This window comes from Schistocerca piceifrons, chromosome 2 (genome assembly GCF_021461385.2).
Source record: "Schistocerca piceifrons isolate TAMUIC-IGC-003096 chromosome 2, iqSchPice1.1, whole genome shotgun sequence".
NCBI classification, from domain to species: domain Eukaryota; kingdom Metazoa; phylum Arthropoda; class Insecta; order Orthoptera; family Acrididae; genus Schistocerca; species Schistocerca piceifrons.
In genome coordinates, this window is record NC_060139.1 from 580,188,757 (window position 1) to 580,204,890 (window position 16,134).

The following is a 16,134-nucleotide window of genomic DNA, read 5'->3' on the forward strand; positions in this document are numbered from 1 at the left end:
ACACCGATGGCTCCAAAACTGACGATGGTGTCGGCTGTGCCTTTGTCGTTGGGGCCGCCACCTTTAAATACCGGCTCCTCGACCAATGTTCCAGCTTTACGGCCGAGCTTTTTGCTCTCCATCAGGCCATTCAGTATGCCCGCCCCCACCGCCATTCATCGTATGTACTCTGCTCTGACTCACTCTGTGCTCTTCGGAGCCTTGGATCTTCCTATCCGGTCCATCCCTTGGTTCAACGGATCCAGCAGTCCCTCCATTCTTTCACTGATAATGGTTCTCCTGTCAGCTTTCTGTGGGTTCCCGGACATGTAGGAGTGCCTGGGAATGAGGCTGCAGATGCTGCAGCCAAGGCTGCAATCCTCCTGCCTCGGCCAGCCTCCCATTGTGTCCCGTCATCTGACGTTCTTGGGGTTGTTTGTAAGAGGCTTGTGTCGTTGTGGTGGGATGCTTGGTCATCCCTCCAAGGAAACAAGCTCCGGGCAGTAAAACCGCTCCCAACTGCTTGGACAACCTCCTCCCGACCATCTCGGCGAGAAGAGGTCCTTCTGACCAGGTTGCGGATTGGGCATTGCCGGTTTAGCCACTGCTACCTGCTCTCCGGTGACCCAGCCCCGCAGTGCCCTTGTGGTCAAGCACTAACAGTGCGCCATGTTTTATTGTCGTGTCCCCGCTTCAGTCGATCTCGTGTTGTCCTGTCCCTGCCATCTACTTTACCGGATATTTTAGCTGATGACGCTCGAGCAGCTGCTCGTGTTCTGCATTTTATAACTTTGACTGGCTTGTCCAAAGACATCTAACTTTTTTACTTATTTTATCTGCATCTTTGTCAGGACTTTCTGGTGTCCCCCCCCTCCCCTTGAGCTTTACTAGATTCCATGTGCTCTAACAACTGTGACTGGGCGCTAATGACCTCAGTAGTTGAGCGCCCTTAAACCCCACAAAAAAAAAAAAAAAAAAAAACCTCTGATAAGATTGACACATCTGAAGATCACCATCACCATCATCCTCAGCTCTGGCCCAACACTGGAACACATTGTTCACTATCAGGGGTGACAGTCCATCGCCATTTATTACAGCATTGGTTTTGTGTGCATCAGCCACTTCTGTGCCTGCCTTTGATGAATGTGCAGAAATGTGATACATGGCAGTGATGATTGGAATAATGCCACTGGGGACAGGAGTGGCATCAGATACTGTTTTTGGATAAATCCCAGGTCTTTTTGTTTAAAAATGATGGCCATATTTTGGTTCGCTGCAGTCAGGGGGAGGAAGCGGCATCACAGTGACTGCATTCGCACAACATAAAACACCAACTCGAGGCCTAATGGTGTGGGGTGCTATTGGGTACAAACACAAATCACAGTTGGTTCGTGTCCAGGGCACTGTGACCAGTGTGAGGTATGTGAAAGACATAATGTGACCTGTAGCCATACCCTTACTGTGCAATATCCCAGACACTATTTTCAGCAAGACAATGCAAGAACACATGTTGGTGTTCGAACACATGCCTTCTTGGTGTCACAGGATGTCAGTCTTTTGATCCAGCTCATTAGACTTGTCACCAGTCGGAAATTGTGGCATATGGTGGAACGAAGGGTGCAGTCCCAGCACTGTGACTATGGGTGAACTTGGGATGGCTATACCATAGGATGCCACTCATGCATTATACACGTTGGTGCCATCATGCGAGGAACAAGTTATCACGGCCAATGGCAGACCCTGTGTTTACTAGGCAACAGGACATGTACTGAATCAAGGTGACTGAAATGCTAATCATTTCTGCAGAGCAAACTAATGCACTTGTCCTGTGACTATGGACCTCCTGTCTGTAGGCATTCCAGGAGTTCTGTTCTTTTTATTTTTTTATGATCATGAGTGTATAATTGAATCCTAAAAACACCACTTAAAATATTTCCATTAATTCATAGTGATGGGATGGAAAAAAATGATTATTATGAATTACTTCTCATTTACAGCTGGCTGATGCCAGTTTGCAGGGTGGTTACTTCTGAATCCACAGTGGTATGTGCAGGAAGCTGTGATATGGAGTCAACAGTACTGTGGTGAGCACAAATTCAAGAATGAATACTCAACAAAAATGGTTCTTATTATTGGGCACTTCTCTTACAGCACTCTGACAAAAATAACCCAGCAGCTGATCGCAGTTAATAAGTAGCAAGAGATAGTGTATGCTGAGGCAGAAGAATATTGCCACAGCGCAATGACAGCTAGTGGTTGTGGCGACCTTGCTGACATAAATAGGGTGTCAGCTCCAAGGCACAATGAGGCTAGTCAGCTAGGCTGGTGAGCATAGTCTATGACTCAAGGCAGCTGGCAGGAATGTGCAGACTCTGGGAGTTGAACTCTGAACCCTCAGAGGCTGACTGTAGTGTCAAGCAATGGCACCCTATACCCAGCCTCATTGTGTGGATCCAGTTTGAAGGCTGGAACCATCAGGGATAGCTGATGACTTGTACAGCAATGGCAGAGACTGGCTGTGGTGTCGTGCAAAGGCACACGCTGGCCAGCCTCACGGTGCAGTTCCAGTTTGAAGCCAAGAAATATGTGGGTTAGATGATTGCTTGCAGATCAGTGGCATAGACTGGCTGGATTGTCGGGCAATGGCACCCACCGACCAGTCACAACCAGTGGATGCAGTTAGAAGCATGGAACCATCAGGCCTAGCTGACGGCTTGCAGATCAGTGGCAGAGACTGGGCAGAATGCTTAAAAAATGGCAACCACTGGCCACCTTCACCTTGCAAATCATGTTTAAAGTCCAGAATCATTAGGACTAGCTCACAGCTTGGATCTCAACAGCAGAGATTGACTGGATTGTCAGGCTGTGGCACCTATTGGCCAGCCCCACTTTGCCGATCCTGTTTGATGCCTGGAACCATCTGGCATAGGTGTCAGCTTGCTGACCAGTGGCGGAGACTGGCTAGAGTGTCAGGCAGTGGCACCTGCCATCCAGCCTTACACTGCTGATACAGTCCAAAGACTGGAATCATCAGGGCTAGCTGATGGCTTGCAGATCTGTGGCAAAGAGTAGCTTGAGTGTAAGGCAGTGGCACCCTCTGGCCACTCTCACCTTGCAGATGCAATCTGGAGCCTGGAACCAGAAGGGTAGCTGATGACTCATTATTTAGTGGCTTCGCTCAATTGGTGATACTGCTCAATGAGGCTGCAGTAGCTAGCTGCACATTTGATGGATGACTGGTTTGGAGACTGAGCCAGTCGAATCCCTGGAGCCAGAGGAATGTTGCTACTGGGTGAGCTTGGAGCACTACGGACGGTTGTGTTATTAGAGGAGGTAGTGTCCCATCACATAGCCACCTATAGAAATGCAGTGTTGTGCTACAGATGCTGATGGTGGAACACAGCTTAATTCTGCCCAGCAGCAGAATTAAGCCAGTGACTAGCTCGCATGTCCTTGGCTGGTACTGAAGTCCTGCCTGAAGCTGATGTTGCCACATTTCCTCCCCCTTAGGGAGAATTTGTTTCTCTGAATTCCAAGTTGATGCTGGACTTGTGAACTATTAAAACAGTGTGGTGCAACTGTGTCCAAATCTCCTACACTTTGTCTGCAGTGCTCTCTCTCTCTCTCTCTCTCTCTCTCTCTCTCTCTCATGTACACCATTATTTACAAACTGTCTGTTCTTCTTTCCTACACTTGTGGTTACTTTGTAATTAGCTTGAAGTCCTTGTCAGCTGCTTCAGTCTCCTGCCACTGTGCAGAGGTAAGAAGTATTCATTGTATCACACAAACTTTCCAACTCGGGCCACTGGCATTTCTGAGTGGCTTGTCTGGTCGATGAGTAACCTCAATATAAAATTCACTGAATTTTAGCAACCAGCGCTTTAACATGCTTGAATTTTTTTTAAGATAATAGCTATCTCATTGCTGCATAATCTAGTATGATCTTGAATTTTCCTCCTGTACAAATAACTTATCTATGTTATGCTGGAAATGACTCATTTGTAGAGTTATTCTTTTATGGCATATTCATCTCATAGGAGCCATGGGCCCAGATGTTCTGCTTTATCCAATTCCTGACTTAATACACAGCCAAGCCCATGATTACTCACAGTGCTTGCCAGCACAATTTGCTTCTCATTATTTGGGGAAACTAATATCATTCTGGTTGTTGGGAACTCTTTCAATTGTCTGAACACATAATTACGCCTCAGAGATCAGTGTAATGTTACTCCTTTCTTCAGTCGATGAGTGATCAGCCATGCTATTGTCACAGATTTTGTTATAAATTTCCTGTGATAATTTTCCAGGCCCAATAAAGGCTGCACCTCTCTTTCTGTACATAGTACCAGAAAACCTGTACAGCTTTAATTTTCCTGAGGTTCATCTGGACACTCTTGCGACTGTTTTTAGTGCCAAGTATTATACTCCTTCCAGTTTGAAGAGACACTTTTCTAGGTTGGGCTTAGATGTGTTACATGCAACCACTTAAATACTTACCTTAGCTCCAATAATGCTCTTTCATGTTCTTCACAAAGTCACTTACGTCATCTAAATATAACATGCACAATCTAGATTTCAGTCCCCGCAGTATCCCATATAAGAGGTTGTGAAACGTGGCTGGTGTGTTTTTCAGTCCAAACAGCATGTGCTGATACTGTGTAAATGTTCTGATGGGACCATGGGTGATCCTCTGTTTCTACTTCTAAATGGTGATAACAACTCTGCAGATCCATGGAAGGTAGAAAAATATCTGAATTGTCCCAAATTCTCCATTATATTCCAAATTGGACAAGCATCTGCAACCATACATTTGTTAAGGTACTGGCAGTCACAACAAAAGTGCTACATATTCATTCCACCTTCACGTTTTTTTGGGATAATTACCACTAGTGCTCCCCAGGGACTGGTACTTTTCTCAAGAATACCATATTGTAGTGGTTGGTTAATGAATTCTTCCATAACAGGTTGCAGGTGATGTGATATAAAAGATACAGTTTACAATACACAGGCAGTTCATTCAGTTGGAGTTCTGTGTAGTGTCATTGGGGTTGTTAGCAAAGACCCATCAGGATTAAATAGACCCTCATATTCTAACAGTAACTGCTCCATTGGTACGTTCTCTGCTACTTCCAGGTGTACTGCCTTCTGTAATGCTGCTCAACTGGTAACTTGCATTAGCTTACGGTCCAGATTTGTTCTGTCTAAATCATATTCCTGCAAGATCTCTAAATTGGGGACAGTTCTATGTATCTGGTGCCAAAGATACCTATCCTGAAAGGGACTATCTTCTCACCATCTAACTCCTGTACACATACAAAACTCCTGCATATTAAGCACCATTCCTCATTTTTCTGTAAAGGTTCTACTGCATGCAATACATTTATTGGCAGATTATTTCCTGCATGCACCTACAGTATTTTTTCAGCACCTTGTGGTACTTTGTTGTCCAAATTTATCCTTAGTGGCCATGCATGCAGTGTAAGTGGTTCCCCTTGCTTCAGGTATGAATCTTGTGGCAGTCTGGACTGTTGGCAGTTTCCACCCATATGGAACAATGTCACAGCGAATTGTACCATGCACCGATCTAGATCAGTTTAGCGTGATGTTCAAGGAAAATATCTAACCCTAAGATACCACAGTAACCGTTGCCTGTATGAGGCCAAACTTCCTTACAAAAACAGAAATTTTTTGACTTACCCTAAAAACTCATTACTGTCAAACCCTGTAAATGACGTCATTTCCACCCCCTCTACGTAATCTGCATTATATTGGACTCAACCTCTTATTTCCCATGTTATGCTATTTACCAGGAACACCTGTGAATGTATGTCCAACAAAAAATTACACTTCCTTCCATCCAGTAAGTTGTCATTGTAAGCAGAATTCCACCATCTCACACATTTTGGCTGTGCTTATATTTATTGGGAGCTCCATACGGTGGCTCCAGAGCCACCATTGCCATTTGATGATGTGTTACTGTTCCCACCCCATGTCCACCTATCATGCCCCCTGTTAGGCTTGTCTGCAATCCTGTTCTGGATGACCAGTTTGCCTGCTTTTCTCACAGTATGGTTCACAGCATTCTTGCCGTATGTGAACTGTTGTCCCTGTCTGAACGTTTAAGTTCTGTGGTGAAAATTCCTTTCGATCCCAAACTTGGGCCATTGTGTCCCTCTCTTCTAATGCTGTTGCTGCATTGTCTGCCTGCATTTATATCTTCTGATTCAATAAGGTCTGAACCACCTCTGTTGTGGTAACATCCACCTCTGGTTCATTCATTGCTAAGGCTGTGTTCACAATAAAAAGAAAAATACAACATGAAGGGAATCAAGAGCACAGTCATATTTCCTGCCACTGAACACACCTAATTCTTACATTTGAGTGTTAAGCATGGAGATTGCCTATATTCCCTTGTATGATGTCCATGTTTCTCTTCAAGTTACCAAGACACAGAATACCCAACCCTGTCACTTGCAAAAGGTTCATTTTCACACATGTTGAGATGATGTCCCATATGTTGCTTTTAGGTACTTGCTCTTCTTACATCAATGTGACAGCCATCTGATGCCATTGTTGCAGGATTTCCAGAGTGGTGTGTGCATGACACTGTGAGACAGATTCTCCGGTACTGCAGCAAGTACAGTCACAAACGCTGACTCAACAGTAACGTTGTTCATTATTCTGTAACTCTCATACAGCATAGTAGCCCAGGAGCTAGTCACAGCTAGTTAGCAGCGAGTAATGTAGTATGCTAAGGCAGTGGAATACTGCTGCAGTCCAACAGTGGCTGTCAACGGTGGCACACTTATTGACAAATGTATGGTGTCAAAGGTGTCAGCTCCACAGCAAAGTGTGACTAGTTAGCTAGGCAGACCAGCATTGTCTGCAGCCTGAGGCATCTGGCAGGAATGTGTAGACACCCTGAGTTGAACCCAGAGCCCTCAGGGTCTGGCTGGAGTGTCAGGTGATGGCACCTGATTGCTGGCCTCACCTTTGCAGATCCAGTTGGAGGCCCAGAACGAACCATCTGAGCTAGCTTGTGGCTCATAGACTGGCAGCTTAACTTAATCGGTAACACTGCTTGGTGAGATGGTAGTAACTCAGACATACATTAACTGATGACTGGTGTAAAGATTGCTCCATTTGAATATGTGATGCCAAAGGAATGCTGCTTCTGGTCGAGCTGGGATCATTTATACTTGCCCTGGCCGGGTGTGGTATGACAGGAGTTTGCCGGCTGTGGAAATTCAGCATAGTGCTAGGATTTGCTGCAATCTAGTCTACCACTGATATTGGGACACTGCATAGCTGGATTCCTAAGCCAGTGTCCAGGTGCAGAATTTCATCAGCAGGGCCAGGAATTACACAAAGTAAGCAGATTACCAACAACTTAGACACCTTATGGCTAAACTTGAAGAAACATGACTGAGAAATCTGCATGGAGTGTTGGTAGGACACAATAATTCTTGCCAAGGTGATACTAATGTGATAGTGGAAGCTAAACAGGAACATAGGTGGGAGGTGATCCCACATTTTTCACATTTGCCCAGTCTTGCCTCCTCAGCCTTCCATCTTTTTCATTCTCTGTTCAAAAACCTATAAAGGAACTTCACTGACTTTGAAGATGTTTTTAACTTTTCTGTGCACCTTAAATTCCTAACAAGAATATTTTCCCAGGAATCAAACTGAAAAACTGTGCCATTGTTGAGAGAGAACCATCAGTAATAGAGGAGGCATCAGTAATAGAGGAGGATAGAGTACTTGTTTTCTTATGTTGCTTATTTCAAAAGCTTTTATTACAGCAGCAAAATTTAACAAACTTTTGTGTCACCTCATTATGAGTAAATGTGTGGTGCTGATTGTGAAATTGAATATCTGCTAATTACAGTAATGAATAACTGCTTATAGAGCATACAGAAATACCAAGAGGTAAGGAAACAAATTTCAATTACTAACAGCTGAAACTCAACTATTTAATAATATTTTGCAAGAAAGCTGACTGACTGACAAGAACGTGTGAACTTCTGTGAGAACATCACTGACAACCAAAAGCTGAGTTGCATTGATACCTTCATGTTTAATTGTCATTAGAATCAGTTGTCAGTTGTGTCATTCAGACTCACCAGTAGATATAAGTAAACATAAAATCAACAAAATGTTTGCGTATAGTAACTTGGTATCATGATTTTTCTATTTTTCGGATATTTTCAGGAGCCAACAGTGGAATAGGCAAATGTGTGACATTAGAAATAGCAAAAAGAGGTGGAACTGTGCACATGGTTTGCAGAAATTCGGAGAGTGCAGATGCAGTTAAGGATGAGATTGTGAAAACAACTCAAAATGAGGTATGAAAAAAAAATTTCTTTCATGGGTACAAAACATGAACGTCATTCCCAAAGTTTTGATAAAGTAGTACAAATTGCTTAGTTTCCAAAAACGTACCTTCAGAGCTTCAAAACAACTACCCTTTGTCTTGTGCTTATGCAGAACCACTTTTAAAGCTCCATCCCCTGAGAATGTTGAAGAACACTTACAGGCATGTATCATTTATTAAAAAAAGAGGAAATTGTGTGGGGAGCAGCTAGATATTTTTCATAAAGTGACTTCAGAGGTTTTTGTATTAAATATTCAGGTGGAATTTGCATTTGTGGATCAAGATTTGGTGTAGTCCAGATTTAGTCACTTCTGTATTATTTTAAGAAGCTTGACAAGTCATACTCTAGTACACCAATTTGTTTACTCTCCTATGTTCTTGAAGTGTGATCAGGGTGATGCGCCATCTTTCAGTGAGGAAAATGTTCACCACATGTTTGTCAATACACTTGCTCTGTTAGTAGAATAAAGGAAAGGCCTATAGCTGATGGATGTGTGGCTGGATTGAACTGTTATGGGCTCATTTTGATTCCAGTTGTGTTAAATATTGATTTTGACTTCGCAGAACTGAACATAATGACCATATGTTGATATATCTCCATAAGTTAAGCTTTATATTCTTAGGTTACTTCATATGTTACCAGTTGGCTCCAAACCTTTCTCACATAAAGATTATCATGTAAAATCTTAGAGATGGATTCTAATCAAGCCTAAGAGTATACTGAATGAGCAAGTAGGTGCAGTTGGTATACACATCAGACAGGCACTGAACACATTATGCATTTCTTTCACTTATGCACACCTTACTGGATTGCTGTCCTTGTATGATGTATTAATTTCAGAAATCTCTCCAAGTATTGGCCCTGGCTCAGCTTTGTAATACTTCAAGTTGTACAACAAGTGAAATGCAGTATCTTTCTTTTATCTATATTCAGCAGTAAGAATGCTGAATAATATTACAGAACTGCTTTAGGTGTGTAATCCATACTGTAGCTGAATTAATTAAAAACGGTTACTTATTTGTCAATGAAAATAATCAGTTTTTGAAAACAATATAATTGGATGGATAAAAAAATCTACTCACCAAGCAGCAGCAGGAAAACACACATACAAAAGGTATTGCTTATTTGCTTATGCAAGTTTTTGGAGCCAGTGGCTCTTTCTTCTGGCAAAGGATTGGAGGGGATGAAGAGAGGCGAAGGAAAAGGACTGGTGAAGTTTAGGAAAAGGGGTGGAGTTTTGACCCTGAGCCAGAGTTTTGGGTGACTTTTCGTAAACCTCGCCAGTCCTATTCCTTCGCCCTCTTCCTTCCCCTTCAACCCTTCTGCCAATGACACTGCCAGGAGGAGGACCCTCTGGCTCCGAAAGCTTGTATATGTAATAGCTTTTGTATGTGTGCTTTCCTACTGCCGCTTGGTGAGTATATTTTTTTTTTTACCTATCTACTACTTATTCAGTTTGATCTGTCATCAATGGAGATGAAAAGATTCGTATGAAAGTTATTGCAGTTGCTTTTTCCATGGATGTTGTCCTGTAGCTTTTTTCTTCAGTGAATCTCTGTAAACTAATGTAATGACCTTGGTATTTATATGTTAATTTACAGTGACTATTTTTTAATAGCTATTTACTCTTAATTAATGTTGACACGTCAGTATGCAATGACAATTCTTTTAACAGCTGTTTACTCTTAATTTACTCAAAATTGCTAATTTCATATTGCCCTGATGAAATCGGTGCATTAGTAAGAGAATGACGTGGATAAATATTTTAGTCAAAAAAGTTTTCTAAACTTACTGCATGTTACATGCTGGTGAAAAATTTTAATTATCTATACTGACATGTTCTGCATGACAATAAAAATTAGTAATTTCACAAAAAATCAATAGAACTCTCAAATTAAGTATATATGTTTTGATGAGATAAACGTATACTTCTATGGAATGGGAAAATGGAAATGATCTTATGGCATCAGTGACCGGGAGTTCCCAAGTGGGAAGTTTGGCCGCCAGGTGCAAGTCTTATTGAGTGCGACGCCACATTGAGCGACTTGCACGTTGACAGTGGAGATGAAATGATGATCAGGACAGCACAACACCCAGTCCCTGAGGGGAGAAAATCTCCCACCCCAGCCGGGAATCGAACCCGGGCTGCCATGCATGGCATTCCAACGCGCTGACCGTTCAGCTATTGGGGTGGGCTGTGGAATGGAGTTTAAACTGCAGTTGAAATAGCTGTATACTGTAATTTCAGCTACAACTGTACAGCATCTCAGCATGACAGTTTGTCACCAGGCAAACCAAACAGCAACTGATTATGAATATAAATCAAAAATAACATTAAATTTCCTTAACAGTTTAATAATAATAATAATAATAATAATAATAATAATAATAATAAGTGAGTGCATAGTCAGCCAAAGTCAGTCCTCATGTGATCGCAGTCTCGCCCCACATGATCCTATAGTGGCCATATCTGCATGGCATCTACAGTTTACACAGAATGGACGTCATTCAGTGGTAATTCTAATGGTTTCCCATCTTTACTGCTGCAAAAGTTCATTAGTTTGTAAAAATGAAGTTACAAGCCTCGTTTGAGTAATGAGTTGGATTGTCCTGTAGTTCTCTAGTATTGCAAATAAGTGGGGTATAAAAGGGGAAGTATTAGTGTTCAAATGTCAATGGGATGATAACTATAGAGAATATCAATTTAACTTTGCTGTCGTAATCCATTGTACTTGCTTCTTCATGGTGGCTCAATGATCTGAGATTATTCCGTGCTGTTGGGTACAGTAGGATAAAAGGTTTTATATCTTTGCTGCATATCAGTATTTGAACTAAAAGTTGCAGATGCTCCACAGATGTTTATTCCCAATTGTACTTCACAAGTAAGACCAGAAGATGCTACTTCTTACAACAGAACACAACTGAGTCCAGATTACTGACTGACATTAACACGCACCAGAAGTCAACTAAGGCTGATACAAAGTGACCAGCGATACTCAACGTCACATCGCATTTCAAAGGTGCTGCAGTTACATATTGATTTTTGACACCAAAAGATACAGTTTATAAGTCAGCAATATTTCATGACATTTACACTGCAGAAGTTCTTCAAATTGGACTCCGATAGATGTTTAAATAGTAATACTGATAAATTTGAATCATTTCAAAAGATTCTTTCAGAATTAAAATGAACGCAACTGTCCATGTTTTGAAATATTTTCTTTCTAAACATTTTAGTATATTTGTCCGTAAATGAAGTAATTGGCTGTAATTTATTTAATCATAATAAAGAAAACTGAAATGTATATGATTTCTGAAATATGTTTTGTGTATCTGGTTGTAAAAGTGTATTGAGCACTGAATATTTGTACATATTGAGTATTTGTCTGTGTGTCACATGTTATGGTTTGTGTTGAAGATAATGTCATTAACCAGTTCCATTACAACATGAAACATTAGAAAAAATGAGAAATCAGTTTTTCTATACATTAATTGATTTAACAAATCCATATTATTTGTTCTTTGCTGAAGGGGGAGAAATAAGAGTACCATTGACCACATTCTGTGGCAATACTGGCTGTAGCTTACCATTTGCTGTTATTTCCATCTTCATGTCATTTCTTTCCTGTCTTATGTAGTTCAGATGCTAAAGTCAGTCATTCAAGCCACTGATCAACACTCACTCCAGCTTTGAACCCTAAAAGAAGGTAATTTTCTCACATGGAAACATCTCAAATTCAACTTGTGACTGCCCTCCTTGTGGAACATTGCATCGACAAGGAAAATTCATATTAGAAAACTGTAAAATTACACGTAGACAGAACAGTTGGCCGGTACTTAACTTTAGGCAGTGAAATCGTAAGTATTGCCAGTAAAGCATGTAAAGGTATAAGAAACTATTCCTATCTTTCAGATTCAGAAGCAAGGAATAGTTTTTCTGTTTTAAGTGTTTGTCAGCAGTGCTTGGAATTTCATTTCCTGAAGGTACGGTAAGTCTGTGAAGATACGGTAAGTAATGGTCCGCAATTCTGTCTCCTCATAATTTTACACATTGTAAAACATTATCAGTGAAGCCATACCAAAGACAACTACCATTCCCATATTATTATCTGTTGTGAAGCCATTGGACAACTGTCTCTTGAATCAGTATTAAAAATGTTACACACCAATTGTGAAACGTGATATTTTTGCTTTTGACAGTGCCTAACGGCATAGGACTTTCAAGGTATGTTGTACTACAGGATGGTATACCATATTTTATATGATTGTCTGTATACATGGTATTGTGATAGATTAATCTGTTACCTTGTTTTCTGGCACTTGATGATGGGATATCGTAGTACCAAAATGTGGTAAAAATATCACTCTCAGTAACAAATCTATATTGCTGAAACTTGGACCAAACAAGATGTCACAGTGTTAAGTTAGTAAACCTGCATTCAAGAGGAATACTGTTGAAAAACTCATCTTACCTTTCAGATGTATTATTCAGGGTGTATACGACCCAGGAGATCTTGGAAAAACCCGAGAATTTTTTCATCCAGGAGAATACTGGGAAAACCTTGGAATTTTTTAGAATTCTGAATTTTTCATTGTTTTAGTTTTCAGTTAAATTTTTGTTACATTGACTGGCAAGAACCAATACTCTAAACAAAGGATGTTACTGTAATCTTGCTACTACAGAATAATAAGACAGCACTAAAACATGAAAGAGAGAAAAAACCGAAAATAAAACTTAAATTGCAATGGAAATGCGCCATATTCAACAACAAAGCAATGCTCATAAAAGTGTCTGCCAACAGCAAAATGTGTCATTGGCTTTAGGAAGACTATGCAATGCTTCACAACAACAAATTGCCTCCAACGAGTATGACGTCGCATCCGTTTACATTGGATTCATTTGAGCTATTGCGAGTAAGCTCATGTGCATGTGCAGTTGAGTCATGTAATATTAGAACCTTCTCCTGCTTCTGGCTACAGAAGGGTGGCAGTTAGCTGTATAAGAAATAGCAGCAAGCAGCCAGATGTTACCTGGAAAAATGTTAGTGGCATGCCTAAGCTGCCAGATTCACATATGCGCAACAAGCCTGGATCTAGGGGGTGAGGGCAAACTGAGGTATCTGCCCCGGGGCAGCAATTTCAAGGGGAGAGGGGTGCGCAACTTCATATTCTTGAGGGGGGAAAAGCTTTGTTTCACAAGGTGTCTAGCATCCAGCGCGCGTTGCTCTATCGATTATTCATATGACTTTGAAAAGCATCCCTCTTGGCTTTTGAACACATTCCAAGTTGATTTCTGAATGAATTTTAAGTTGACTTTTGAATGTGTGCATAGTATACGTGATGTCTCTGCCTGCGGAATCTCCGTCGGATCTAGAAATAAATTTTCCTGCAGACAAAAAGGGGATGGGGCTATACGAGCTGAGCGAAATTAAGTCGAACAGTTGAATGCCAATCACTGTTCATGTGGTTGACTGTGTTTGCAAATAATCAGTGTTGTTATAATTGCTAGCGAAATCTGTAGATTCAGACTACCAGAGAGGAAATAAATGTCTAACAGGAATAACAGGCAAGAAATATTTCTTATTATCTTCTCATCCAAGAAAATGATATTTAGAAGAAAATTTTTGGACAGACCACTACATTAGTAAAGGACAGTTGCACAGTCCATGGCTAGCAACCGTTTAAGTTCTATTCGGGGAGTAGCATGGAAAATGCGATGTACAAACACGTTATAACACCTAACTGGAGAATAAACATGGGGTAACTAAACTGGTGATAGTGACAGGGTTAGTGAAGTTAACTAATGAATAATTTTTGACACTGGTAGGAATAGTTACAGAATTAGTGATGACAAGATTGTGCATTAGAATGAGGAAGGTGAATAAACAGGGACATTACATAAATTATGGAAGAATATGACGATTCCAAATTTGCATAAAAATTTCATACTACTACTTTTCGATCTCGTGTTTCAGAAGCTGGAGCATATGAATGAAATGTGAAACTGTTTCCTAACATAAAACTTTTAACTTGTAATAGGGCGTAATAGGCATTTGATACTGATACTTTGTGAATTGTATTCTGTTGTTATAAAAATGACCATTTGTGCCAAAACAGTCTCATTTATTTGGCGTGTCCTACAATTGCTGCAATATTAGGCAGGTCTATTTCATTTTATCTAGCAGACAGTAACAAAAATACACATAATCCGATCGAGAAATACACCAGTCTTGGGGTCCTGTTTGTATTAACAGCTTTTTCAGTATTAGACAATGATATTTCGTTTTTTCCTGTTGCAAAACGTTTGACGAACTTTGAAGAGGTAATAGATTCTTTCCCAGAAAGGAAAGCATGCCATGTAAAGCTGTAGCAATATTAGAGATAGAAAATCCTAGGACTTAAGGATTGAAGGAATGTGCACTGTCTTGCTTGTCTCTTGTCTCTATTGGTTTTACTTATCCTATATTTAATGTTATGCCACTTGCAACAGCGAGTTATTTAGCTAATAGGCAATAAAGAGTGCAAATTTTCTGAAGAGTTCTTGTTCTGTCGGTGACAAATAATCCCATCCAGTATTAATTTTTAGTTTTTTAAGAGGAGCATGTCTTATATTGCTTCGAACACGTGTACAGGGCTATTACAAATGATTGAAGCGATTTCATAAATTCACTGTAGCTCCATTCATTGATATATGGTTACGACACACTACAGATACGTAGAAAAACTCATAAAGTTTTGTTTGGCTGCGGCCTCACTTCAGGTTTCTGCCGCCAGAGCGCTCGAGAGCGCAGTGAGAAAATGGCGACAGGAGCTGAGAAAGCGTATGTCGTGCTTGAAATGCACTCACATCAGTCAGTCATAACAGGCCAACGACACTTCAGGGCGAAGTTCAACAAAGATCCACCATCTGCTAACTCCATTCGGTGATGGTATGCGCAGTTTAAAGCTTCTGGATGCGTATGTAAGGGGAAATCAATGGGTCGGCCTGCAGTGAGCGAAGAAACGGTTGAACGCGTGCGGGCAAGTTTCACACGTAGCCCGCGGAAGTCGACGAATAAAGCAAGCAGGGAGCTAAACGTACCACAGCCGACGGTTTGGAAAATCTTACGGAAAAGGCTAAAGCAGAAGCATTACCGTTTACAATTGCTACAAGCCATGACACCCGATGACAAAGTCAAACGCTTTGAATTTTCGGCGCGGTGGAGATCATGATCAGCAATTCATGTCATGGCCTCCACGCTGTCCCGACTTAACCCCTTGCGATTTCTTTCTGTGGGGTTATGTGAAAGATTCAGTGTTTAAACCTCCTCTACCGAGAAACGTGCCAGAACTGCAAGCTCGCATCAACAATGCTTTCGAACTCATCGATGGGGACATGCTGCACCGAGTGTGGGAGGAACTTGATTATCGGCTTGATGTCTGCCGAATCACTAAAGGGGCACATATCGAACATTTGTGAATGCCTAAAAAAACTTTTTGAGTTTTTGTGTGTGTGTGCAAAGCATTGTGAAAATATCTCAAATAATAAAGTTATTGTAGAGCTGTGAAATCGCTTCAATCATTTGTAATAACCCTGTATTTTATGTATCAGTTTCTTCGGAAAGATGTGTGCTACAAAGTGAATATATTTTTGAAAAAACTATTTTTTTTTTTTTTTTTTCGTTTTTGGCATCCTACCTCAAACACTCTAGGGAGGGGGGCGGGGGCGCCACTATCTAGTATTGCCCTAGTTTGGAAATACATATCATAGATCTGGGACTGATGCACAGAGCAGTCTTGA

At 41.0% G+C, this 16,134-nt stretch overlaps 1 protein-coding gene across 5 annotated transcripts in view; it reads left to right on the forward strand.

Moving 5' to 3' along the window:
- Window positions 1-16,134, forward strand: part of LOC124775111 (dehydrogenase/reductase SDR family member 12-like) — a 92,869-nt gene that overhangs the window by 22,409 nt on the left and 54,326 nt on the right. For all 5 annotated transcript variants that reach the window (XM_047249942.1, XM_047249943.1, XM_047249945.1 and 2 more), the window contains one exon: window positions 8,191-8,324. In XM_047249942.1, the coding sequence (XP_047105898.1) occupies window positions 8,191-8,324 (134 nt within the window). The remainder of the gene's footprint in view (window positions 1-8,190; window positions 8,325-16,134) is intronic.